The sequence below is a fragment of the Bos mutus genome, chromosome 23, assembly GCF_027580195.1.
Source record: "Bos mutus isolate GX-2022 chromosome 23, NWIPB_WYAK_1.1, whole genome shotgun sequence".
NCBI lineage: Eukaryota > Metazoa > Chordata > Mammalia > Artiodactyla > Bovidae > Bos > Bos mutus.
This window is the reverse complement of record NC_091639.1, coordinates 26,757,630-26,782,358: the sequence shown is the minus strand read 5'-3', so window position 1 is coordinate 26,782,358 and position 24,729 is coordinate 26,757,630. Positions and strand designations below refer to the sequence as shown.

General features: G+C 46.7%; 1 protein-coding gene across 2 annotated transcripts; it reads left to right on the top strand.

The window, feature by feature from the left end:
• Positions 1-24,672, top strand: TFAP2B (transcription factor AP-2 beta). 2 transcript variants are annotated; one of them, XM_070360874.1, is made up of 7 exons: positions 1-81; positions 4,349-4,807; positions 9,556-9,616; positions 17,252-17,471; positions 18,994-19,112; positions 21,228-21,369; positions 24,256-24,672. In XM_070360874.1, the coding sequence occupies exons 1-7, from the start codon at positions 1-3 to the stop codon at positions 24,554-24,556; spliced, it is 1,383 nt and encodes a 460-aa protein (XP_070216975.1). In that variant the 3' UTR covers positions 24,557-24,672. The 2 variants fall into 2 exon arrangements, with proteins under 2 accessions (XP_070216975.1, XP_070216976.1); XM_070360875.1 differs by lacking the exon at positions 1-81 and adding an exon at positions 3,134-3,160.
• The last annotated feature ends 57 nt before the right edge of the window (positions 24,673-24,729 follow it).

Sequence of the window (24,729 nt, the reverse complement as noted above, 5' to 3'; positions counted from 1 at the left end):
ATGCACTCACCTCCTAGAGACCAGGCTGCCATCATGCTCTGGAAGCTCGTGGAGAATGTCAAGTACGAAGATATCTATGAGGTGAGCCGACACCCCCAGATGCATCTTAGAGCTTTGCAGATAGAGAATTTGAGCTTCTTGACACCCCAACTCATCTATATTTTTAAGCTATTTGCTTGTAGATTTCCGGCCGGTTTTCTCAGCTTTCTCTAACTTTTCGAAAAGCTGGCTTGGGGAGACTTCGACATTCTGAAAAGGGACTTTAAGGTGGAAATCTGACTACTTTAACCTAGGAGATTTCTCTGATTTTTGGTATTTTATTTTTCTTTCTCTCTTCCTCGCCCCCAACTCCTTCAGGATCTGATGAGGAACGGGTGCTAGTGAATGTGGGCAGAGAAAATAGAGACCAATAAAGGCAGAGGCTCCTCGTTTTGAGTGTGGGAGAGAATTAGACTTTCAAGCCTCCTTCGCAACAGACTCGGGCTTTGAATTTTTATTTTTAATAAAAATTTTGAGATCGATAACAAACGGATCCAAGTAGAGCACGAAAAATTAGAAGGAGGGTGGTCAACGGACAGACGGATAGATGGATGTAGAGAGAGCGCAAGCCAAGGAGCCATAGCAGACAATTTTTTTAATTTTCTTTTTTTCTTTCATGTTTCGCTTCTTTGAGACTCGGGGCGTACAAACGGCCCCATGTCTTGGCATTTTTAACGAAATTTTCTACCCGGGTTGAGTGCGCACGGTTCGTTAGCGCTGAGGCCAGGGGGACTCCCCTTCGGATGGAGATGCTGTCTGCAGCCCGGCGGGCGTCTGCCTCCTTGGGGCCGGGCGCGCGGGCCGTGCGCTCGGGTCTCGGGCGCCGACGGAGCGGCGGGGTGGCGGGGCTGCGCGCGGGACGGGCGGCCGGAAGGAGCGGGGACAGCGGCCCAGGCCCGCGGAACTTCGCTCCGAGCGCACCAGCCGGGGAGCCCCCGAATTAGGGGCTAGAGGGGAAGGGGAAAGCGAAGATTCCGAGGAGACGTCGTGAGAGGGAAGAGAGAAAGAAAAGCTTGGAGGAAGGTGAAAGGAAAGGGGCAGAGGAATTGGGGAAGGGGAGGTGGAAGCTGGCGAGCGGGCGGTGGCCGGAGATCGGGAGGGAGTCGGAGAGGGGACGTTGAGAAGCCAAGGCTCGGGCGATCGGCACGGGAAGCGCTGGGTCGGACGAAGCGGTAGCGGTGGAACGCAGAGGATCCCCAACCCGCGGGGGACACGCCACCCCGCCCGCTCCGGGACGATCCTAGAAAGCCGGACGGGGAGCCGCCTTGCGGACCCTGGGAGTGGGCTCCTCCCGACTCCGCCGGCCCAGCCCCGCGACCCAGACCGCGGCTCCGAGGAGCCGGCGCGCGCCTTACGGCCACTGGTGGAGTTTCAGAGCAGCACCCCGCGCCCGCGCCAGGAATCTCCCAGCTCTGCCCAGCCCCAAATCTTGATTCTGGGGTGTGTGTGTGTGTCTGTGTGCGTGTGTGAGTGAGAGAGAGAGAGAGAGGAGAGAGGAGATTCGTCTTTCTGCGCAATGATGACTTGGGGCTTTCCTTTCCTCTTTGTGGTTGTGTATTGACTGTAACAGAGAGCCGCGCCTCCGCCTGGTGGGGTTTGTTTCGGTTCGGCCTCCTTTTCTTTCTTTAACAGCCGGGATAATGGTCAAGTCGAAGGCGCTAAAACCGTCCTAAAGAATGTGAGCGCCCAAAGTGGGCTTGGCGCGGGCTGCGATGGAACCACGGTGTAAATAGCTCCGGGTATATAGAGGGGCTTCACTGGGTTCCGAAAAGTAAGCAGGATAAAACTCGTTCTAAGAGTCCAAAAGTAGACTAGCTAAATGGGAGGGAGGGGGGAGGAAGAGGGAGGGGTGGAGTGGAAGGGGGAAAGAGGGGAGAATAAAGAGGGTGGGAGAGAGGAGAGACCAACGGAGAGAGACAAGAGATACTGCAGGTACTCCTATCTGCCTAATTTTTCTGCTCAAAAAAATATAAGAGAACGCGAAGCCGGTGGAAGGAGTCTATTTAAGTCGGGAGGAAGGTTGAACTTTAACAGAAATGGCAGTCAGGCCAGTTGAACGGGTTCCTGAAACGTCCAAAAAGGTTTTCTGTTGCCCCTGGCTTTGCCTGGAAAGGATAACTTTAGTGTACTTGAAGATTGATTGCATATATTTTAAATTGAAGTTAAAAAAATCACAGACTGCAGGAGCACTAACGAGGGAAAGGCTACACAAGGGATGCAAAGCCCCCCATCTCGCCTCTGTCCTTTAATAAATAAGCATCATCTCCAGTATACTGTGAAAGTCTGTAAACGTCACTGTAAACAGCCGGGCCCACCGGTTCCTTTGCTCTCCTCTCCAAAGGGGGAGGCAACGCCTTTTTATTTTGTTTTGTAATCTGCACGCCAAGCACCTAGGGCGGTCAGTTCTTCCCATTAGGAAAGTCCCTCTCCAGGAACCTAGACACCTACGGTTCAGCACAAGACCCCAAGGATGCTCTCTTCTTCACCGTCTGGTTCAGGGGAGCAGGGGCTGCTTTACGCGCGTCCCTGGCTCAGTTAATTGAAGTTCTGCCTCTTTCCTGCTAAACTTTTTCCCCCGGTCTGCCTTTGCCAGCCCCCTCGTCTGATTACATCTAGTAATTCTCCACTGAATGAACGTCATTTACAATAGTAGGGGAGCTCTGCGCCCGCTGCTGCTTCACGCTCCATTTGTCCTCCATTCTCCCTTTAAAGTACTCGTGTAATATTAATAGTCATGAATATCAATTATTATGAGGCGGTGTAGGCAAGCGGAGGGAGGAAGGGGCGCCCGAGCAGTCTGAGCCCAGCTTCGGGCGGAAGAGGACTGCTCCTGGAGCCCCGAAGAACCGCAGAAGAAAAAAGGCCAAAAAGACAAGCAAGAGGCCGATGAACAGCGCTGTCTGTGTGTGACAGGCGTCGCCAATCTCGTTTGGGGTGGGGGGGGATTTTTATTTTTTTTTTTTTTTGATGGCTTGTCCTGGAAACACCTCAAGCTCGGCTCCTGTGTCCAGCTCGTTTCTCTGCTGGACTCCTTGTTTTTTTTTTTTTTAAATCATTGTTTGATTTTGAGCAGTAACCAGGCTTTTTTTTCCAGATGTTAGTCCACACCTATTCATCCATGGTGAGTCTGGATTCACGTTGTACCAGAATTGCATGCTCTCTCCTCTCACTGTCTCTCTGTCTCTGTCTCTTGTGTGTGCGTCTCACTCTCGCTCTCTGTCTTCCTTCGAGCGCCTTTGGCTTGGTAATTTAGCACCATAATTGGACGAGGCTGCAGCTGCTTCTCTGCATTGTGTGTTTGTCTGAGCTCCATGAGTCAGCTGGGGAGTAGGGGGAGGCCGAACAGAAAAACTTTTATTTGCCATCGCAGTTGGGAAATTTAGGTGACTATTTCTCCAGAAAGAACCATGGGGACTTTACCATGGCATTTCCAGAGAGGAGAGGGAGAAACACACACACTCAGGCACACCTTCCCCTTTCACTGAGTTCAGCAGTCCACTTAGGACCAACACTAAGTTGTCTAGGCCTTTTGTTTTTATTTTTTGGTTTCCCCCCCTCCCAACCCCAGGTCTTTCATCTTCACACCCTGGAGTAGGGACAATATTAGATACTGAAAAGCAACCTTAGAAAGAACTCCTTTGAACCGCAGTTCAACTTAATTTAAGACGGACTCAGGATATGATTTTTGAATGAGATCCATTTCGACCCAACACTACATAAATTATTTAATTCCTCTTGGGAAGGAAGGGGTGACAGGAAACTCAGATCAGGCAGATTCCTAGGTGTCCTGGAATGACCAGGTGGTGTTGGGGAACTCCTGGCCAGCGGGCTGGGTTGCCAGAAAGGCAGAAGTTGGTTTTGAACGAGAGGAGCAGCACAGAAAATAGTAGGAAGTTTTATTTGTTATGCTTTGGACCTCTGGAAGAGTTAGAAAAACAGTCTAAAACACCCAGAAGAACAAATACAGTGTATTAGACTCCTGTATTTTTCATTAGGGAATTGATCATCTCCCCCAACCCCATACACACTGTTACTTTATCTCATCCCTTTTGCCGGCTTTGCACCCCAACAGAAGGCTTAGATGTTGGTTCAGTGGGTGAGTCGCCCCCATGTTCCCCAAAGCCTCGCGTTTGGAATTGCTGAAATCATGTACCCTCTGAGTCAGCTTGGGAGGCTAAGTTTCAGACTCTTGTTTCCCCTGTCCTGGGAAGAGGATGCCCAAGCCGGGTTTCTCCATCTGTCGCTTGTGTTTTTTGTTTTTGTTTTTTTTTCCCTTCCCCTTCTCTCTCTCTCTCCTCTCCGCTCCCAGGACCGGCACGATGGCGTCCCGAGTCACAGCTCGCGGCTCTCCCAGCTGGGCTCGGTGTCCCAAGGACCTTACTCCAGCGCCCCGCCGCTGTCGCACACCCCGTCGTCAGATTTCCAGCCGCCCTACTTCCCGCCCCCCTACCAGCCGCTCCCTTACCACCAGAGCCAGGACCCCTACTCCCACGTCAACGACCCCTACTCCCTGAACCCCCTCCACCAGCCCCAGCAGCATCCCTGGGGGCAACGGCAGCGGCAAGAAGTGGGTTCAGAAGCCGGTTCTCTCCTGCCCCAGCCTCGGGCCGCCTTGCCCCAGCTCTCGGGCCTCGACCCCCGGAGGGACTACCATTCGGTCCGCCGGCCCGACGTGCTCCTGCACTCAGCACACCACGGCCTTGACGCGGGCATGGGGGACAGCCTCTCGCTGCACGGCCTCGGCCATCCCGGCATGGAGGACGTCCAGGTAATGGCACACAAACAATAAACAAGTAACAAATGCCCAGGGAGCGGGGACGGGTGGGGAGGGACAGCTCTGTCTTTTGGAGGGGTGGAGGGAAGGTAGTTTGTATAGGAGCAGATGGACTCGATGTATGTAACTGTGTATTACCTGTATGACTCTCTAGTGGCATTTTCTGGGGTTTCGATGACGAAAGCTAGAAGTGTGAGAGATGAAAAAATGAAGGAGAAAAGTGTACTGTGTTTTGCTAGTTTGGGATCATTAGAATCAAAGCTAGGTGTTTTTGTCTTGCCTTAGCTAGGGTACTCCTTCCAGTTCTCTTGGCTTTGTGTAACCAGGCCGGGTGCCCTCTCAACCTACCCCCCTGGGTCTGGCCCCCTGACGCGGCAGGTGGAATCCTGGCTGCCCGGAGGCTGGAGCTGCAGCATGGAGGTGCAGGGACCTCTATACAGGTTCCTGCTAAATTTGCAGAGACTCTGTTAAGCATGACAATGCACACTGGAAGAAAAATGTGTTATTTTGTTCAAGCCAGGTCTTACTTTGAATGTCCCATAAGCTGTAGAACCCTTTTCCAAGAGAACTGAGCTCCAGAGGCAGCATCTGAGCAATGAAAGATTTATGGGGAGAGACCCAGAAAGTCATAATTCTGTTTGGGGGTTCATGAGGACACATACCGTTTTGGAGGTTCTTTTCCCCCGTTTGGACCATGAAACGGCAGTTGAGCAACATTCTCCATGTCCTTCCCCAGTCCTTCTTTCTGCTAGCACCCTCCTCTCCCCAGTGTCACCAGTTGAAGAGGCATCACATGTTTGTTTCTTAAAACAAAAGGCTCCAAACACCCCCCCACCCCATCACTATCCCATCTGCAACCTACACAATGGAGCCTGATTTGGTGGAGAATACTTGGTTAAATTAAACAAAGAAACATCAAAGAAATGATTTCTGAAAACTGGGTGATTCTGAGCAGGTCTCCTTTTGCTCTTTAATTTAGTCTCTAGAACAGATAAATATGGTTGAAAGGTTTTCAAGGGATTCTTCAATCTCATTGGCATGGTTGTCTATATTATGCACCATTATAGACATACCTCTAAAGCGAAGGAACATGAAATGGGAAAGAGAAAGGGTGCATGAGTCCCTTCTCTTTACCTTGCTGAAGAAAATGTATTTTGAACAGTTAAAATGTGGTGATAGCATTAAATGCTGCCTGTGTCTCGTCTATGATGGTTTACTGATTTAGGGGAAATTTAGTTATTTCCAGAAATAATGGAATCACCTGAGTTGTGGCTGGATTACCCATAGTCATAAGTGGTAGTTTTGTTGATTTAACCAAGTTTAACTGTTTCTGTCCTGAAGGTATTGCTCATTTCAGAATATCATATGAGAAAGGAAATATTCAATAGTGTGTGTGTGTGTGTTTTTAATGCATTGGGGTAATACTTGTCTAGGGGGAAAAGTTTTTAAATTAACCTTTGTGGGTATGGTTCAAAGTGCTAGATAATGAAAGTGGATCAACTCATCAGCATTGCTGTTGGCAACGCTACATTGGCTATGTCACTACCACTCTGCAGGCGGGGTGGCTCAGGCTACTAAACTCAGAGACTGCACCCAAAGAGGGAATAGGTTTCTTTGCTTTTAGTCATTTTATTGTATTTTTAAGGCAGAATTGTGAGAACTTTGGAGGGTTTGGTCAGATGCAAGAGGCGAGAATAAAACAGGTCAGGTTGGTGTGTGTTTGGGAGAATATCCTCATGGAAGTTGCGGCTGGAGCTCAGGCCCGGGAGGTGGAGAGAGCCCAGAGCAGAGAAAGCGAAGGCCCAGGGCCCTGGCTGCTCCCCGCCCACCCCATCTCTCCCCGTCCCTCCCCCGGAAGCATCTCAGCAGGTCCCCTGGCAAGGTGGGGAGGCCCGGGAGACTTTCTCGGGGTCGACCCTCGGTGCCAGGGGTCAAGAGGAATTCACCCTGAGTCTTCCCAGGAGAAAGGGAGGATCTCTGTCTCCCACGCGGTGACAGGCCTCCTGACGCCGGGTGTGCTTGACAAGACACGGGGCAGGTGACAAAAAAAGACAGGGGAAGAGATGAACCAAAGATGAGACCCCTGAATCCAGAGGCTGCGCCTCCTCTGTTCCATCCCAGAGGCTCCCCTTCTGAGTTAGGGATCAGGAGCGCAGGGGACTATGTGGCAGGAGCGGCTGGTGGTTTCAGCGTTTCCCATTTCCTGCCTCTGCGGTATGGGTGGGCTGCGCTGCCCCCCCATCTGTAAAAAGAGACCAGAGGTGCCTCAGCCTGGACCCCAGTCACTTGTTCCATCTCAGGGGCCTAGTGTGTGTCCCGGATCTATGTCAGTCCAGCCGCGATCCAGCAGATACCAGGGAGCTGCCAGGCCAAGGAGGGGGGAGTGGCCTCTCAGCCAAGGGTCCTCACCTGGCCCAGGGTTGGGGCAAGATGTTGTGTGACCCAGACACACACGCGGGGCACCGCCCGGATCGTGAGAGAAGCAAAAGAGAAGAGCTAATTAACCAAATGCTTCTAATATTTTTTAAATGAAACTATAAAACCCTGTCAATTTCTATTTCAATTTACTCACAGGGGCTATTAAACCAGCAAATCGCTGTTTGGGTTCTGGTATGCTACATTTCACCCATTTTGTGTGTGTGTGTGTGTGTGTGTGTGTGTGTGTGTGGTCTTGCGCGCGCGCACACGGGCACGGGCAGGCACGCAGGGAGTGGGGACAGTGTTAAAAACTCAGAAAAAAGCATCAGAAAGAAAGAGAGCTGGAGATGATACTCAGTTTGGAGTTTGTTCAGTTGCTGTGAACACCTCTTTCCTTCTTCTGGTCTTTGCTCTCTAACCTCTCATCACCTCTCCTACCTGAGTGTAAACATATGAAGATGTTAAGTCAAAGCCCCTACACACACGCACACACACACACACTCAAACACACCCTACTGTCTTAAAGCAACCCCTGGTATCACTTTTAACTAAAGAAGTCTAGTAATTACGAGTCTGAGTTGTTTTTCCGCGCTTCCGCATGCAGTCCTAATTAAATCTTTACGATCCTCCCTGTGACGATTAAGCGCCAGCATGCTGCGTGAATATCCTGTACAAAAACCCAGCAGGCGGCCGTAATTAGATAGAAAATCAGACAAGAGCCTTCTCATTAACTACCACAACTACCCCACGTCGCTGATGAGGCGTATATACATATTTACGTACCGACGTGAGGGTGAGGTGTGGCGGGGCACGGTCCTGGCCCGTAAGATCGCGGGTCTGCCCGTCCACAGACACAGGCGAATATTTCTGTCCTGCGTGGACACGTCGCCACTGTAGACACGTGAGCACAGAAAGGCGTGAATCTTGTGTGTGCGCGCCCGGTGTGCATGGTGGGGTCTCCTGGGAGTTCTGAACAAGTTACATGAAGCATTTTTTTTTTAAGCATTTTCTTTTTACTTTAAGATGGGGATGGCATGTTGCAACATGGAAAATGGTTCTTATGGGGAATGACAATTTTCCTCATCTTTCTGAGAACAGAGGAGTGGCTATTAAAAACAAAAAGAAACAAATTAACATGCCCCCTCCGTGATTAGATCATCTCGTTTCTAATGTGCTGCTTGTTTGGGGTAGACAGTCTCTTCCTTGTGATGAACACACACCCTGTCTGGGGATGCAGCTTGAGTGGGTGGGAGGTGCTGTCTAAACACAGCCTCCCTCTTAAGCCCTTTGCTTTTTACTCCTCTGTAGAGAGGGTGACAGATTGGTCCAAACAGGTTTGTAAGGATCAAGGAAAGCGGCTGGACATTGCAGGAAAGGCCAACCCTGATTTTCAGTGGGGAGTAGAGGGTGGGAATCCACCGCCTTTGGATGCCCTGGGATGCACAGCTAGAAGCCTAGTGCATCCTGACAGCAAGAATATCATTCTAACAGCCATTTCCCCTCTGAAGTGCAGCCAACATCTAGGGTCAAAATTTTCCTTCTCTGGAATGCAACTGGCAAGAAAGGTGACTGTTCTTTCCCATGACCCAGGTGCTGCTCACCGGGAGATCCTGTGTGTGTTTTGTGTGTGTGTGTGTGTGTGTGTGTGTGTGTGCATGTCTGTAGTTACTGCCTTCCTAACAGGTGTGCTTCTTGTTGGGCAGCAGCAGTGGCAGGGGGAGCAGATTGTGCAGGTCCCTTGCAGGGATTGTCCTGCAGCAGGAAGCTCACACAGCACTGAGATGTGTGTGAACCGCAGTGGGTGTGCGGTCCTGACGGCCTGCAAACGTGTTCCTATGTGTTGCTGTTTGCATTCCATTCCAAATTGCTCAGACTTTAATTAAAATCCTATAATGTAAACTATTATGTATTTGTAAAATGACTCTGGGGTTAAGATGCACTGGGATAGCATAGAAAACAGACATCGCTCTGACTAATATCAGTGGAAATCTTTCAGCGGCTGCCAAATTTTCACAATTCATAAGAGCGAATAATATAAGTGTATGTGTCTATGTAATATCTATGTTTAATATAATCACTAAACCAATCCTGCATCCCAGATGCCTCTCAGTTCCCTCTTTCCTCGTCTTCCATTGGAAGAATTTATAATTTGGGTGAATTTCATTTCTGTGTCCATTTGGAGGTAATAATAATAATAATAAAACCTCCCTTTGTGAATTAATATAAATGGAAATAACAGAAACTCCAGTTTGGAATGACATGATTTATGTGTGCGATTCTTTAATATCCAGTCGATTTGAATAGTGATGTTTTTATATTCACAGTCAGTTGAAGATGCCAATAACAGCGGCATGAATCTACTGGACCAGTCTGTCATAAAAAAAGGTATGGATTCTTCTCCCTCCCACCAAAGTAAGCCAAGTTTTCCTGTGCATTCACGTCTTTATGATGCGTTTTCACTTTGAAGGACTTCATTGTTTTATAAGACACCAGTGTTTGTTCACAATCATAGGACAGTGGCTATCTGGATGAAAATGCCTGTTGGGAAGAAGGGATGGGGGTGGGGGACTGAAGGCAGAAACCCTGATGAGAGAGACAGAGACCATTGCCATTTTTCTCACAGTACATTCGCTAGCAATCCTAGATACATCATAAATAATTGAACTACCATTCTGTATGGTTGGGAAACACTGCTTTCAAAAATATGAGGTAATTATTTCATTGATAACTGGAGTTTGTTGAGCCAAACCCTATGCCATTGGGGCAGCTCCTTCTCTCCTTGCTTTTGTATTTTGGGGTGGTAATTTTGTTCCCAGTTCTCTGTGTTTTACGAGTTGTTTCTTCAGATTTTTTTTTTTTAATTGTGCCAAATGTGTCGCTAAATATGCTCTTCCTGAGAAACTGAGCTGGCCTCTGAACATTTCTCAATCTTCCTACATATGCATTCATGATTTAGTGTGACTGTGGAATCACCCCATACTGGTAAAGGGCATGTGATATTAACAAATGTTTGCAGTCTCTTGTACAGCTGTAAGCAAAATAATTAACTAATTAAACTAATTAAATGTAATTACAATAACTCATTTCGGGCGTATTGCAGCTGCTTAATTTTTCCCCCCTCTTCTCTGACAGTCACTGAGAGAATGCCTGGCGATTAGTGTGGCTGCCAAAAGGCCCGAATGTCATTCACATGCCACAAATTTAGGAGCTTGAATGTGTAAACAGTGCAATCTTTAATTATCGCAAGAACCGGTATTTGGAGCTACAGTTTTAACTACTGTAACCCTTTTTTTAATCGATGCTGGAGAAGGCCTGTCCTTCTGTTTGGTGTCAACAATCCCTAGCTGCAGTCACTTTTGATTCATTTGAGCCAGATGACATTCACAAAAACAATTAAAAGGGAAAGGATGGTTTGAAAAGTAATGCAGAGTCAAGCCGGTAGAGTAGGAGGGTGTGTAAGCAGGATGAGGTGTGTTCAATTTTCTGCTCTTACAAAAGCAGAAAAAGTCACTTTGAGAGGTGGGAGGCGGAGAGGGGAGGCTGTACTTGAAATGATGCCATTTGGCTTTTGAATGTAATATCCTGAAGAGGAATAGTAGGGTTTGGGGTAAAAGTATTTAAGTGTTCCTCCAAATGTCTCCGACTCTTCCTTAGATAGTATCGTTTCGGATTTTTAATGCCAGGGTTTGGGTTCGCTGGGACACTTGGGCTTGCGCTTTGATTTGCAAGTGCACTGACAGCTCACTTTCACCATGCCCTCCTGGGTCTTCTCTTGTGGTTAATTGCTGGTTGATGGGATGGGGGTGGGGTGGGGCGGGGGTTAGTATGGGGAGGAGGAGAGGCGCTTCTTCATTGGCTTTCTTGGTTTCTTCTCTAGTTTCTGTCCCTTTTCATGGAAAGCTAGAATCCCTTAGCTCAGAGTTCTCTATGGGGGCTGAAACAGCATCGGGGCTGGCGGTGGGGCATGCCCAACTGATGACCAATTAGAAATATTATTAATAGGCCAATAAAAATATTTGGAACTGAACTTGCCTAACAAAATGGAGCTGAAAATATTCTTAGATGTGGATGCTTTGGTTTCAGGGCTTGTGTATGTTTGTCAGTGAAATGTGAATGTGTGTGTATATATGAGGATCTCCAGGAATAAGAAAAGAATATTGACTAACGTGGCAGTTTCTGGTTTTGGAAATATGGACTACTTTTTATGCCCCCTGCAAACCTTTTTAAAAATGCACAGCCTAACACATTTAAGTGGCACCCCAGTCATTCTATTGATTTAAGGAGTGTGGTATGAATATGAAGTGTGAGGTCAAGTCCATTATTTAATATTTCAGGTATTTGCTTTATTACATGACGAAAAGATCCTAATATTATATTTTTATCTTTAGAGAGCCATGGGCAAAAGTGGAATAAGTGGTTGATTTAGTTTTCTAGATCACTATGAACCACTTAAAATAAGGTTATGGATTCATTAGCTCTTTCCCTGCCCTCTGGTCTCCCGTCTTTGCCCCTCCCCCACCTTTATGAGGAAGAGATTAATTTCATAAAAGAAGAGGTGAGAACGTTTCCTGGACGAAATATTCTAAATTTCAACAACTGGCAAGGGACCTGGTTGCTTTATTTGCTTTCTAATGGGCTTTTAGAGAGATTTTTAAAGGTCTACCTTATTAATAAAGTGGCAGCAACCCGCCCAGGTTCAGGTTTCTCTGCCTCTGTGTGTATTTAAGGGAGAAAACTTAGACATAAAGGATATAGGTCTCTGTGTGTGCGCGCGCGTGTGTCTCTCTAATTATGCAAGGTCTCCGTCCTAAAATTTAACCCTGTCCAGTTTTTCACCCGTGTTGATATCACCCCATTGATTGTAGGCTAGCTCTCTTGTTATGTTTGCTATCTGGGCTTAGCTGACATTTCTGAAGTAATTTAGTTAAGAGGAAATGAGTTGTTCCCAGTAGAGAGAGCAAACGAGTGGAGTGAAGGTAGCCAACGTGATAAATGGCTCTTTCATTTGAAGATCTCCAGAGCTCGTTTACGGCTAATTTTCTGTATTGGCCCCCTTTGAGCTATTAATGCAATCGGCAGGGACTGGGGCCCCTCTCCTCTTAGCTGCCCCATTAGAGCTCCCATTAAGCCAGCGAGTCTCAACTCCATGGCAGGAGTTGGGGGCGGGGGGAGTAATGAAAGGTGCTTTTTAAACTCTCCTAATCTAAACCGGCAGAGGGTGGTTAATACGATTTGAAGGGGGCTGGTCAATGAGCAATCAATAAAGTAATAATGAGAAGGATTCGGTACATTAACAGTCTAAAAATCCAACGAGACATTAAAAAATCATTCTTAACTCTCAGTTCCATTAAGATTAGGAATCTGGGCCGGGCAGGGGGTGGGGTGGTGCCCAGCTCCTATAAATGATCACTGCCACTCTTCCACCAGCCTAAAGAAGGCTCACCTAGGCTTTTAGAAAAAGTTTTTGGTGCAATTAGAGGCCAATATGCAATCGACTGGACATCTTAGACAGCAGAAAAAGATGCTGGGATTTCTTGGAATGACTGGCATGGCTGGAGTCCAAGGTCCAAGTGTTGACTATGGGCCATTTTCACTGGTCTTAGGGATATCCTGTTTGGTTAGTTTCAGTTCAGCTTCTTGGTTCTCTCCCACTTTTTTCCCGTTAGTTCTGGCCTCTTCCCCACATAAACACTTTGATTGGTGTGGATTTTCTCCGGGTATGGGGGTGATAGAGAAATTGCCAATTTCTATTACAAGGGGTTCTGTTGAGATTCCGCCTTCTGACCTAGGAGGTCAAAGCACCCAGTCTGTCAGAACCTTTGAGAAGGCTATGAGTTTCCTCTCAAAGGAAGAGGTTCATGTTTTCAGAGCTGACTTGGGTCCCTATCGGCCTTTATTCAACTAGAGACTCTCAGCTACATTCCAGCCACCCAGGGAGTAATCAGAGTTCATCTAATTTCAAAGCTGGAAAGGTTAGACACTCTTCTCCAACTCCCACCCCCACCCTCCAGTGAGGAAATTGAGATGGAGAGAAGACAAATGACTCTCTCAAGGTCCCACACACTGAGTTAAATGATGGGATCCAACCCAGTTTCCAGCCTCTTAGGCTTTGCCCCTAAAGGATGCCAACACTGGATGTTTGTAGTTTTCTTCTGTTCTGGCTTTCTCTGTGAGAATCCTTTTATGTTTTTTCTTCAGGATTTCAGTGCTCATGTTTATACACATGCTCTTATACACATATGGAAAAACATTTAGCCCTCAGGTAGATGAGAAGCAATGTAAGTATGAGGAAAAGGGTGATCTGCTGGTGAGAAGTAATTATTTCAAGCAATGCTCCACCTCTTGCTGCTTCCGGGTGTGCAAGTGAAAGTGAAAGTGAAGTCACTCAGTCGTACTCTTTGCAACCCTGTGGACTATTGTCCACCAGGCTCCTCCGTCCATGGGATTCTCCAGGCAAGAATACTGGAGGGGGTTGCCATTTCCTTCTCCAGGGGATCTTCCCGACCCAGGGCTTTAACCTCTGAGCCACCAGGCAAGCCCCAAAAGATACCGCGAATAGCAGAGGTTTCCATATTTAAGTCCGAGCACCTTTCAGAGGGACTTAGGCTTCAGTCCATTAGATGGGTTCATTTCTTCCTTCTCTCCCACCAACAGATCAGAACCACAGAAGACCTGCCTCCAGTCAAACACAAAGATATCAGAGCTGTGATTTCATACTTAAGTGTAAAGATGAAACGCTACCTTATTAACACTTTGGCTCTATAGAGTCCACTAATGAATAAGATTTTCTCCAATCGGTTTTCCTTCTACTCTTTCAAATTAAACTCCAGTCCCTGTAATGAAATATTGATCAATTTTTAAACCTCTGTTCTTCTGCCCCCATATAATGCAAGTTAAAAGGGAGGGGGGCAAGTTTTGTGGGTGTTACATCCAGAAGTTGGCTACGCTATCCAACTGAGAACTGAAGAGGAAAAAAAAATCCCACCCAGTTTTAATGTATGCACAGAAAATTGTAAACATATAAAGAACTGAAAGCTTCACGCTGAGTTTTGCTATGCTCCATTTCCTTACCATTTCCTGCTGTCGCTTTAAACCTATCTTAGTCATCTCTGGGTTCCGTGAGCAGGAGCAGTGTGCTCATAATTACTAACAAATCAACCGGGCCCTGTTGCTCCCTGGGTTTATTGATAAGCTGGAGGAAAGCAGAAGGGAAAAGACAGAATAAAATATGGGGTTAATCAGCTGAGGAAAGCAGGTGTGAGAGTGGAGGGGAAGGTAGATGCTGGAAGTAGGCTGGACTTAGAAGAGTGTGAGACAAGACATGTGCAGAGTCTAGCTTAGGAAACCATTCAAAGGCCAGCATTTAGCACCTGAGGATGAGAGAGTGGAGGGTGTGAACAAGACTGATACTTAAATTCAAAAACAGAAATATAACCTGAAGTGTGTCTGCTCAAACAGTCTTGTCGGGCGGGGGTGAGGGGAGAAGGGGAGTGAAAAAACATCACCACTCTCTCCTTCCTTCTCCCCCTAGACAGCAGAGTGCTGAGGGATGCTGCCTGGGTGGGTGATATTTAGGTGATAATGTATATGCAAAAGGTACAGCCCTTGGGAGGGAGCTATGGACATTCCCCAAAGGAAATTGCTCTTGTCAGGTAAATCAGGCAATTAACAATAGTGAAATTGAGGGCAGGCTATAAAATGTCTTGAAAGGCCTGGCTTTTCAAGAGATTTGGCACCTGGGACTGTGAAAAGCAGGCAGAATTCCAATTCTCAGCAGATATTCAGTTATCCAGTATCGTAAATAGGAATTAACTTACTATTTTCAAGTTGCTTGGCCGTGGGGGATGGGGGGGTTCTGTTAAAATGTTCTTTCTAAATACAGTAGGATTTAAATTTTTAAATGTTGCTGAATATCAAAGACAAAGCTTTTTATACAACTTATTTCTACAGTTCATACCATATTAAAACTACAAAGGGCCATCTGTATTTTGCAGAGAAGTTTTCCAAGGTTACCATGATCGTGCATTATTTGTTTATAGTGCCTGCATATGAATCTGAAATACAGAAATCAGGACAGTAGTGGAAAAAAAGACATATTGAAATAGATGTGGATATTGTGTAAGAGAATTAAATGACAGGGTGTTCCCACCCCAATCATTATTTTTTAAGTGACTTTAAATCCATATTTTACTCACATTTCCCTCAAATGGGAAGCACTTCACTGACTGTGATGAAGGGAATCAGAAAGAAGAAACCTCACTTTGTAACTGCTCCACCACCATGACAGTGCAGAATATTCACTTGGTTAGCTGATATCATTCATTCAGCCCTGGGAGAGACTATATAGAGAGATCAGAAACTCTAAAATGTCTACTAAGAAGTAGAAAAAGGGAATGCTTGTCTCTCTGTCCACTGTCCTCAGAAAACCCTTTCTCCAGGCGTTTGTAAAGAGCCAAATGCAATTTATAGGAAATAGAAGATTTGAGACCTACCTTTTAGGAATCTCTAAAATATCATGAAGGTCTAAATGCTGGGATCTGTGGTAGAGAGAATAAGCTGTTTCAAGAACACTCAGGGTGGTTAGTCTGTTCTAGTAAAGGGAGGTTATACTAACTTGCTTGACATGTGGGGTTCTAGGTTCCAGGGAGTAGAAAAAGCATATCTTTCTCTTACCAGGATTATAGAGACAGACTCTTTATTAAAAAGGAAGAATGGAAGCATCCTTTTTCATGCCAGAAACACTGCATGTTTCAATAAGTCCCCTGGCCTGGTGATCACTGGAGAGGTGCTTGAGGGGCTTCAGATCCCCATGGAAGAAGCTAAGGTTTAGGGCAAGCCAGCAGGGAGTGTCGCCTGCCCAGTGGCCTGCAGAAAGAAAATGGGCATCAGCCGTGTAGAAGTCCAAGGGAGGGAGACTGCCAGGGGACTGGGAAGCTGACCGTTCACTGTTCCTGGCTCCTAGCCTCTGGTTCTACCGAGCCCCGCCTCTTCCTAAGGTGCAGATGACACTGAAACACAATTAAACAGAAATACAGGCTGGAGAGACTGAATGCGCCTGGGTAGCAGTGGCAACCAGCTGTCAGCTCTTATTAACTTCTGCATAAAACATACCTTGAGTGCGGTTTGTTATCAATTACTTGCCGAAATGAAACAACTGGGGCAAGGCAAGACCGCCGCTCACATGAATTAGAGTGATTGGTTGATTGATCAGGGCACCTGTTGTAAATCATAACTGCTCCAAACAATCACCAGCCGGGTGCTTTACGTTAATTTGTAAACAAAATTCATGTCACCGCAGAATTGCTTTCACTGGAGAGGAGCATTTGGGTTCATTTCTAAATGAATCTGTTGTTAGGATATAGCAAAGAATGGGATCCACTGTAGAGAAATAAGCAGCTCTTTTGGGTCCAACTGCCCCAATTTAATGGTATTATTACTTGGCTGTTCTTGGGCAGAGTGACTGATGGGGCTCACCATCCTGATCTTTGCCAGTGATGGCCATAGATTTGTATCAAATAGAGGAGGGAAGGGTTCCCGTAAAGACCATTGGTATTACTATTTTATATCACTGATAGGGAGCATCGCCTTCAGGTTTCAGCACCAAATGTGATTATCAGGAGACAGATGAGGACATTAAGATTCAGAGAGCTTTAGTGAGATGTCTAAGGTCACACAGCCAACACGTGATGGAATCGGACTTGTCTGGCTTCACAGCACAATCCAAACTCTGGGTTGCGTGCTTTTCCTGATTCGTGTAGTGAGCGGGACTGTGGCAAGCCACTCTCACATGTCCACACACTTGGGGTAAGTTTCCAGAGGTGATAGCTTTTGCATTTTGTTTGTACACAGAGCTCGGAACGCACCGCGGAACCATGGGAACACACACCTCCTCCTGCAGCTTTCCTCTTGGCGCCTGGCCTGTGGCCTCGCCCCTGCGCAGGCAGCGACACATTCATTCTATCGGCGGTCACTAGGATCAAAACCCGGTCACCTTTATGGCATTTTTTTTTTTCTCTCTAGTTCCGGTTCCTCCCAAATCTGTGACTTCTCTGATGATGAATAAAGATGGCTTCTTAGGAGGCATGTCCGTCAACACCGGCGAGGTGTTTTGCTCGGTCCCAGGCCGTTTGTCTCTGCTTAGTTCAACTTCAAAATACAAAGTAACTGTGGGAGAAGTTCAGAGACGGCTGTCGCCCCCCGAATGCCTCAATGCGTCTCTCCTCGGCGGCGTCCTCAGAAGGTAACCCACCACCCCAACCACTTTTTAATGCCGCGCGGTTGCCTAGCAACCGAATTCTGCAGCTTACAACCGCCGCCGCCACGTGCTCCCCGCCCAGCTCGCGCTTCCTTGCCCTCCCGCCAGCCATGCGGGCCTGGGGACCTTCCACGTCCCCGCCCTGTACCCGGCGCCCCTCTTCCCACTCCCAGGACCCTTCGGAGCATTCTCTACCTTGAGTGGGACCCCAAATCTGCACACACTTACCTAAAACAAGAGTATCATGGCGCAACCCCCTTCTCACCTGCAGTGTGCTCCGATCTCTTATTTTGTTTTAAAGTGTACTTGGCGCCGACTAAGTTGATCCTGTCCCACTAATGCATCGTACCCCGCGGTTTGAAAAGCTTTGTTCTAGACTTGTGTGACTTCCTTTCCTCAGTACCACTACCAAAAATAACAATGACACCATTTTAGAAGTATAGACAGGTATTCCTTGGGGCCTTTCATATGCTCCCCAGTGTTGGAGAAAGACAATCCATAGACTCCTTGTGGAAACTGGGGGAGGAGTTGGCTTTTATCTTAAAGATTCAAAGCCTCCCCAAAAGTCCCTGCCAACGCCTGAAGTCTTCGTTAGTGCCTCCGATATGAAGGTGTGACATTGCATGACATGAACTTTTCAAGTTAGCCTATCTTGGGAGTTGAAACTCCCCTTCTTCCCTAAAAGTGGCCGGGTGAACAGCACAGCAAGAGAAGTCAGAATAGGTTTTTTCTTGTATTTTTAGCACATAAAGGGGGATCACTGGGAAGAAGTAAGGGTGTGACCCACAGACTTTTTCATTTTGAGTCCTTTTGCTCTGCTCTACTTTGTAGTTCAGTTTCACATGAGTCCTTTGAGCTCTACAGTGTAGAAGTTTCTTTCAATTACCCCTAGGAATTGAGGGTGTGTGTGTATGAAACTTACTGAGATTAAGTGAGATGATCAGTATAAAGCACTTATCATGTAACTAAACTCCTCTGGTGCTAGTTTTACTGTTATTATGATTGCTAATATCATCGTTAGATTCATGCTTCAGTCTTCCTTCCCCTTTTAACCCAACTCCATTTTATTGTGACTCTTGACCTCTTACTCTCAAAGCCCACCTGTTTCAGGCTGAGCCTTCTCCTTTCTGAACCACCCAGTTCTTCCTGTCTTTCGGCAAGGTTGTACTTGCCGGCTTTGGCTCACCTCTCTGGCTCCATGACCAGGAAAGAGCTGGGCTTGTGCACGTGCAACTTCTACCTTCTCTGGACCCACAACCTACACCCTAATTATTCCCATTTTTTATTCTCATGAGATAAAAGAACGACTCGATTTTTTTATGCTCTGTATTGCAGAAATTAAGCAAACCTCAGCAAACTATCAGCAAATAACCAAAAGGAAGAAAAAAAAAGTGCTAACCTCAAGTTAAAACCTCTTCAAGCTCCACTGGGCTTTAGATTGCTAAATCTAAACTTTGTTTCAGGAACACTCTGAGGTTAATCAGAATGTTAATTCTTGCAATTTCAGAGCCAAATCGAAAAATGGGGGGAGATCTTTGAGAGAAAGGCTAGAGAAAATCGGTTTGAATTTACCCGCCGGCAGACGCAAAGCAGCAAATGTCACGTTACTCACCTCCCTGGTGGAAGGTAAGCAAGACGTGTGGCCATTTCATGAAGTGGCAGAGTTTAACTGTTGGCTGAAAGCTGACATTTTACACGTTTCATGATTAACTGGAAATCATTGCACTTGTTGTGCCCTTATGAGTTGGATGTCAAGCGTTTGCTTGAAAAGTTCAAAGGTCTTTTTATTTAGAGGGAGTGGCAATTGTCCGGAGGCCAAGGGATGTGTGCAAGGGTCCCCGAGCTCTGGAGAGTGCTCAGGTCTGGCCTCCAAGCCAGTGCAGGTGCCTCCAGGCGCAGGACATGGTACCTGAAACAACCTCTAACAAACTCAAGAATAACTCTGTAACCAGCAATCCCTTCTATACCCCTTCTCCTTCCCAAATTTTACCTCTGAATCATCAGTAGTACTAAACACACTGTTGATTTGTGAAATTACTGTTGCATTCATGATCTCTAATGGTTATTTTAAAACTCATGTCACTTCCAGGGCCCCTATCTCCCACTGATTACCTGGGATTTATTGAAATAGAGCTTCATAAGACCAGTGACCTAGGAGAAATACGGGTTGGGGATGAGGGGAATGGGAGGGGGAGTTAGGAAACATGGAGGGGAATCATGTATGATCTTCAGTTGTAAATTTAAAGGCCCATACTTATAACAAGCACATTCTAATTTGCTCATCATTTTGGGATTGGAGATGATATTTATGGTATGTAATAAACAGGATCTTCTCCAGAGTCTAGAATAAGTGGATCTGCATTTGAATTTGTGGGTTGTGGAAGACACAGGAAATACAGCTAGAAGGACCTAATAGAGGAAGTTGTAGAATCTTCTCTAGAGTCTAACATGTAGGTTTTGGGTTTTTCTTCTATTTTTATGGATACGATATTATGACACTACTTCGGGGAGTTAGTTTTTGGAGCAGGGGATCTTAGAATATTTAGGCAGCAACCATAAAGTCATCACATTGATAGGCATTGCACTTTGACATCTTTCAGGCAAAGTTGCCTGGCCCAAACTTACCCTCTAGAGGCAGAGGTGACCAAATTTCCAGACCACACTTATTACTGGTTGCCTCTCAGCCTGGGGGTTTTACTTTTTGCCCTTTAGCATATTGCTAAAATCACAATCTTCATTTTGAAAAGCAGTCAAGGTAATTTCAGCCCAAGACAGGGATTTGGGTGGAAAGGAAAGGAACTGGAAAACCCACTGAAATGCCAATATTCCATTGGCAGTTTTCAGTGTTATGAGTTGTTGTAAGCTGGAAGTGTTTGGTTACTATGCTAATGATGATTAAAAGTAGTCGTGCTCCTTAGAAATAATGTGGCTATGGGATAATTCAGCACATCTCTTTTTTATGTTAAGATCTTCCCTTGAACCCCTAAGGCTGTGTTTTTAAAGGGTAATAATGCTTTTTTCGAAAGGGGTTTCCACATTAACTGAGGAGTCTCTCAGCTGTCCAGGTTTTCTATAGCTGCTGTGTCATCTTTGTGCAGTAGAAAGTCTTGAACTAGGAGAATGATGGCAGCAACCTCTGAAGAGGAGAAACCTGAAACCTAACTAGCAGGAAACTGACAAGGAGAATAAATATTTCATTGCTGGATAGACACTGATCCATATATGATTTATATATTCTTTAATATATGTGGACATAGGCACACAAGGATCTATATTTGTATATATTAATTATAGGAAGATACAAAAGTTAGGAAGACTTAAATTTTATTTAAAGCAGGAGTTAACACGTTAGATGCTTAAAAAAGGGGGTGGGGGGCAGATCTGGCTTGAATGTTCAGTTCACTGTCTGTCTAGATGCAATTGCAAGGTGGCTCCCACAAGTGGCCCACCTTTCCCTTAGGGCTGGGGTGTGGGAGACCCGAAACTATTCAGGGGTTGCCTAGCTAGGATTTGACTGGAAGCGTGATCAGGGAGAGGCTGGAAGGAGCAGCAGGAACAAAGTTTGTTCCATCAACTTTAATCATGGCCTGAGAACCATGTTCATTTGGGCGTCTGTACCACCTTTGCTACTGCCCCCAAGAGTTGACCTGTTTTGTGAACAATAACAATAGACCAGGGAACACCTCCTGATCTTGGGATGGTCTTGGGTGCTGATTATTTCCTCTGCGGCTGTCTTTTCAGGAGAAGCTGTTCATTTAGCTCGGGATTTTGGGTATATTTGCGAAACGGAGTTTCCCGCCAAAGCTGTTTCTGAATATTTGAACCGGCAGCACACGGACCCCAGTGACCTGCACTCCCGGAAGAATATGCTGCTGGCCACCAAGTGAGTGTCCTAAACTCGTCCCTACTCCCAACCTGCGCAGCCACCTCGTTTGGGAGGAGGCAATGGGAGCTCCCAGCTCAGTGGCGAAAGCCGGTGGATTGCTGGTAGGGAGCCCTCCCAGCTCCGCCCCCCTGCGCGTGCCCACCCCTCAGCGTTGATTACGGGCTGTGTGCGTGTCAGTCTTCTCTGTTTTCTAGATTCTGAGAAGGATGGCTTTATTAATCGGAATCCAGGCTTTTTAACAATTCACATCCCCAGCCCTGGGGGTGACAGGCAGACCTTTGCGGGGTGGAGCCTTATTCCAGTTCTTCCTGCATCCCTGGATGCTTGTTTCTGCCCAGGTTGCACATCTTCCTGTCCTCCCCACACAGCCACGTGTGCTTGCTCAGGGTGTCTATATGTCACCCACGTGTACCCATCTCTACCCTCAGCTCTAATTACTCTCTTTCCAACGTTGCTGTTTGGCATCTTCCACAGAAGTAGAATTTACTACAACTCCAGAGGGGAAACTAGTAAATCTCTGGCTAAATTTAGGTCTAGAGCTCATTTGAACTTTTACAGTGGGTTTTCTATTTATTTGATTTACTCCTGTCTTTGGCTTCGATGTCATATTGCTGGTGTTTTATGGCCGGCTCAGGCCTTCGGTGGGCGGCGCTGCGTGCGCCCGCACGTTTCTCTCGCAGGCGCGGCCCAAGCAGCGGCGCTCATTTATTTAGTGCTCCAGGACGCGGTTTGTTCCGTTGACAGCGTAATTTAAAGAAATATATGGAAGGCTGAAAAATCATTTGCTCAAATTTGTCCAGATGTTTTTGAGACGTGATTGGAATTTGATTGCCCCTTTCCGCAGGGTCAAAAAATATTAATGTCCCAGAACTTTAATTGCTTACAGACCCCAGTTTGGGCTTTGAAGATTTAAAATGTTTGACTCTAAGCATTTGTTCTCCGCAGTTCAGAATTTCCTTTTTGGCACTTTGGTAATGAGTACAAACTTCAGGAAAGCCTTTAACCATCCCTTCCAACGATCAAAACCTGGCACCCACCTCTTTTTAGAAGGTTTTCCTTGATGTACTAACTAGCAATATAATAGATCTTTGTCAGTAAATTGCCCTCCCACCCCTTGCCCTTGGTGGCTAGCGGCAGGGGAACTGTTGGTGCTTTATAAAAGAGTAAAGGTACTTTGGGGAAAAAATAAAGCCAAACTGGATAAATTAGATAACAGGATTCCACAAACAACTCTGTGGTTTCCCTGAGGAGTGCTTGTGGCTTCTCTTAGGCCAGCATTTCTTAACCTGAGGTGAGCATCAGGATTGTCTGGGGAGCATTTCCAAGATAATTATTCGTGGACCTAGCCCCAGGCTCCCTGAATGGCAGGGAGGGTGAGGGTGAGGGTGGAGGCCTGGATGTGTTTGTTTGAACCCCACAGGTGATTCTGAGGAACCTCTGACTTAAGAAACTGCCCTATTTAGGTCAAAACTGTTACCTGTTTCTTCCTGGTTGGGATGATATATGCCTGCATTTTGAACAGAGAAACCAGTGAGAGCATGCCTGGTAGTGTCTTCTACCCATCAGTCTTAAAACCAAAAACCTTTTCTGGCTGTTGCAGGTGGGGGAGGAGGTTTTTTCCATCTCCTCTGGCTGTTACTTCTCCTGGGAGTAATCCCCTTGGAATAGGTGCCTCAGAGTCACTCACATGAGCCTCCAGGCACTGGCCCTATTCATCTGTTGGCCAGGCCAGGTGTCATCAAGTGTCAGACCATCCCAGGGAGGCCTGGGATTGGAGTCCTGTAGTTTTTCTTTTTTCACCACCCTGGAGACCAGGTGGAGGCAGGCTGACAGAAGCCTGCCAGTCTATGAAAGGCTATGACCTTTGGGATGCCATGCCTCTGACCAAGAGGCGAACCAAGCCTTTGGGCCTTCAGGGCTAAAATCCTTTTGCCCATTTCTTATATTAAAAATTTCTCAAGTAAGTTCAGTCCATAGTTAGGTATGCAAGATTTCTAAGGCTGGGAGATTTGGGTGCCTTGAGGAATTAAAAACCTTCAACAAATAAAAATTTCCTCTCCCTGGAGTCTTAACCATCTACCTTTAGGTTTTATTTAAACAATGTGGGACTCCTTTTATATGGACAACAATCCTGTTGTATAAAGATCTTCCGTAGCCTACACTGTAAAAGAAAGGGGAAAAAAGGGGAGATGGTGGTGGTGGGAACACCTCCCTTCTCAAATACTGCAGGTAAACAGCTTTTTGCTTTGAATGGAATCAGCATTCTCTCCTGGAATAAACAGTTGCTTGCCCTGGGCCATGCACAGCTCCAGCAATCTGCTTCTGTGAGAAGGACAGGCTTGTGGCCCAGGGCCCTAAATCTTTCTGGGCTTTCTGAGCCTGATCGCCAAGAGGTTGGAGAGGCAGGAGAGAGGAGGGGGAAAGGGCTTTAAAAAGAACTGTCAGGTAAGAGCTAAAAATGACTGAATATTCCAAATCAAATGCTAAAAGCCTAGCGATTTTCCCAAAGCGAGGTTTATGCAGTTTCCTGCATAATGAAGGCGGCGGGTCGGGGTCGGGGGTGGGTGGGGCGGGGGGCCGGGGGAGAGCGGGAAATGGGCAGGGGAAGGGGCTGCCAAAAAGGCCGGGCTTTGGGATGGAAGGGGTGCCTTACCTCCCCACCCCCGCTTTCCTTCCAGTCCCAGCTGCTCGAGAAGGCCGGCCGGGCGTTGGGAAGGGAAACAGAGCGGAATCGCCCACATTAGCCTCGCTCCCCGGCTCTCCGGTGACCGGGTGCCTCTGGGCTTGTGTGAGCAGTCTCCTTTCTAATGCCAATGACAACGACACTGAGGGTGGTGTTTGTTTGTTATTGTGGTTGTTGTTCCTCTTCCGCCCCATTTGCAGGCAACTTTGTAAAGAATTTACGGATCTGCTGGCTCAGGACCGGACTCCGATCGGGAACAGCCGGCCCAGCCCCATCCTGGAGCCGGGGATCCAGAGTTGCCTCACGCACTTCAGCCTCATCACGCATGGCTTCGGCGCCCCGGCCATTTGCGCCGCGCTCACGGCCCTGCAGAACTATCTCACCGAGGCGCTCAAAGGCATGGACAAGATGTTCTTGAACAACACCACCACTAACAGGCACACGTCTGGGGAAGGCCCAGGTAGTAAAACTGGCGACAAGGAGGAGAAACACAGGAAATGAAAAAAAAAAAAAAAAAAAAGGAAAAATGTTTTAAATACAAAAAGAAAACAGAAACAAATTTTAATTTTAGCTTTAAAAATATTGGATTGGCTTTGGAAGAATTATATTAGGTAGATACACATACAATCAAAAATTTAAAAAGCAAAACTAAATAACTTAAAAAAAAAACAAAA

Bases quoted from the DNA above. Each gene is read 5' to 3' on its own strand.
- TFAP2B (XM_070360874.1), top strand. From the start codon at position 1: ATGCACTCACCTCCTAGAGACCAGGCTGCCATCATGCTCTGGAAGCTC. The intron at 4,808-9,555 runs GTAATGGCACAC...TTATATTCACAG, and splicing joins CCGGCATGGAGGACGTCCAG to TCAGTTGAAGATGCCAATAA. The intron at 21,370-24,255 runs GTGAGTGTCCTA...CCCCATTTGCAG, and splicing joins AATATGCTGCTGGCCACCAA to GCAACTTTGTAAAGAATTTA.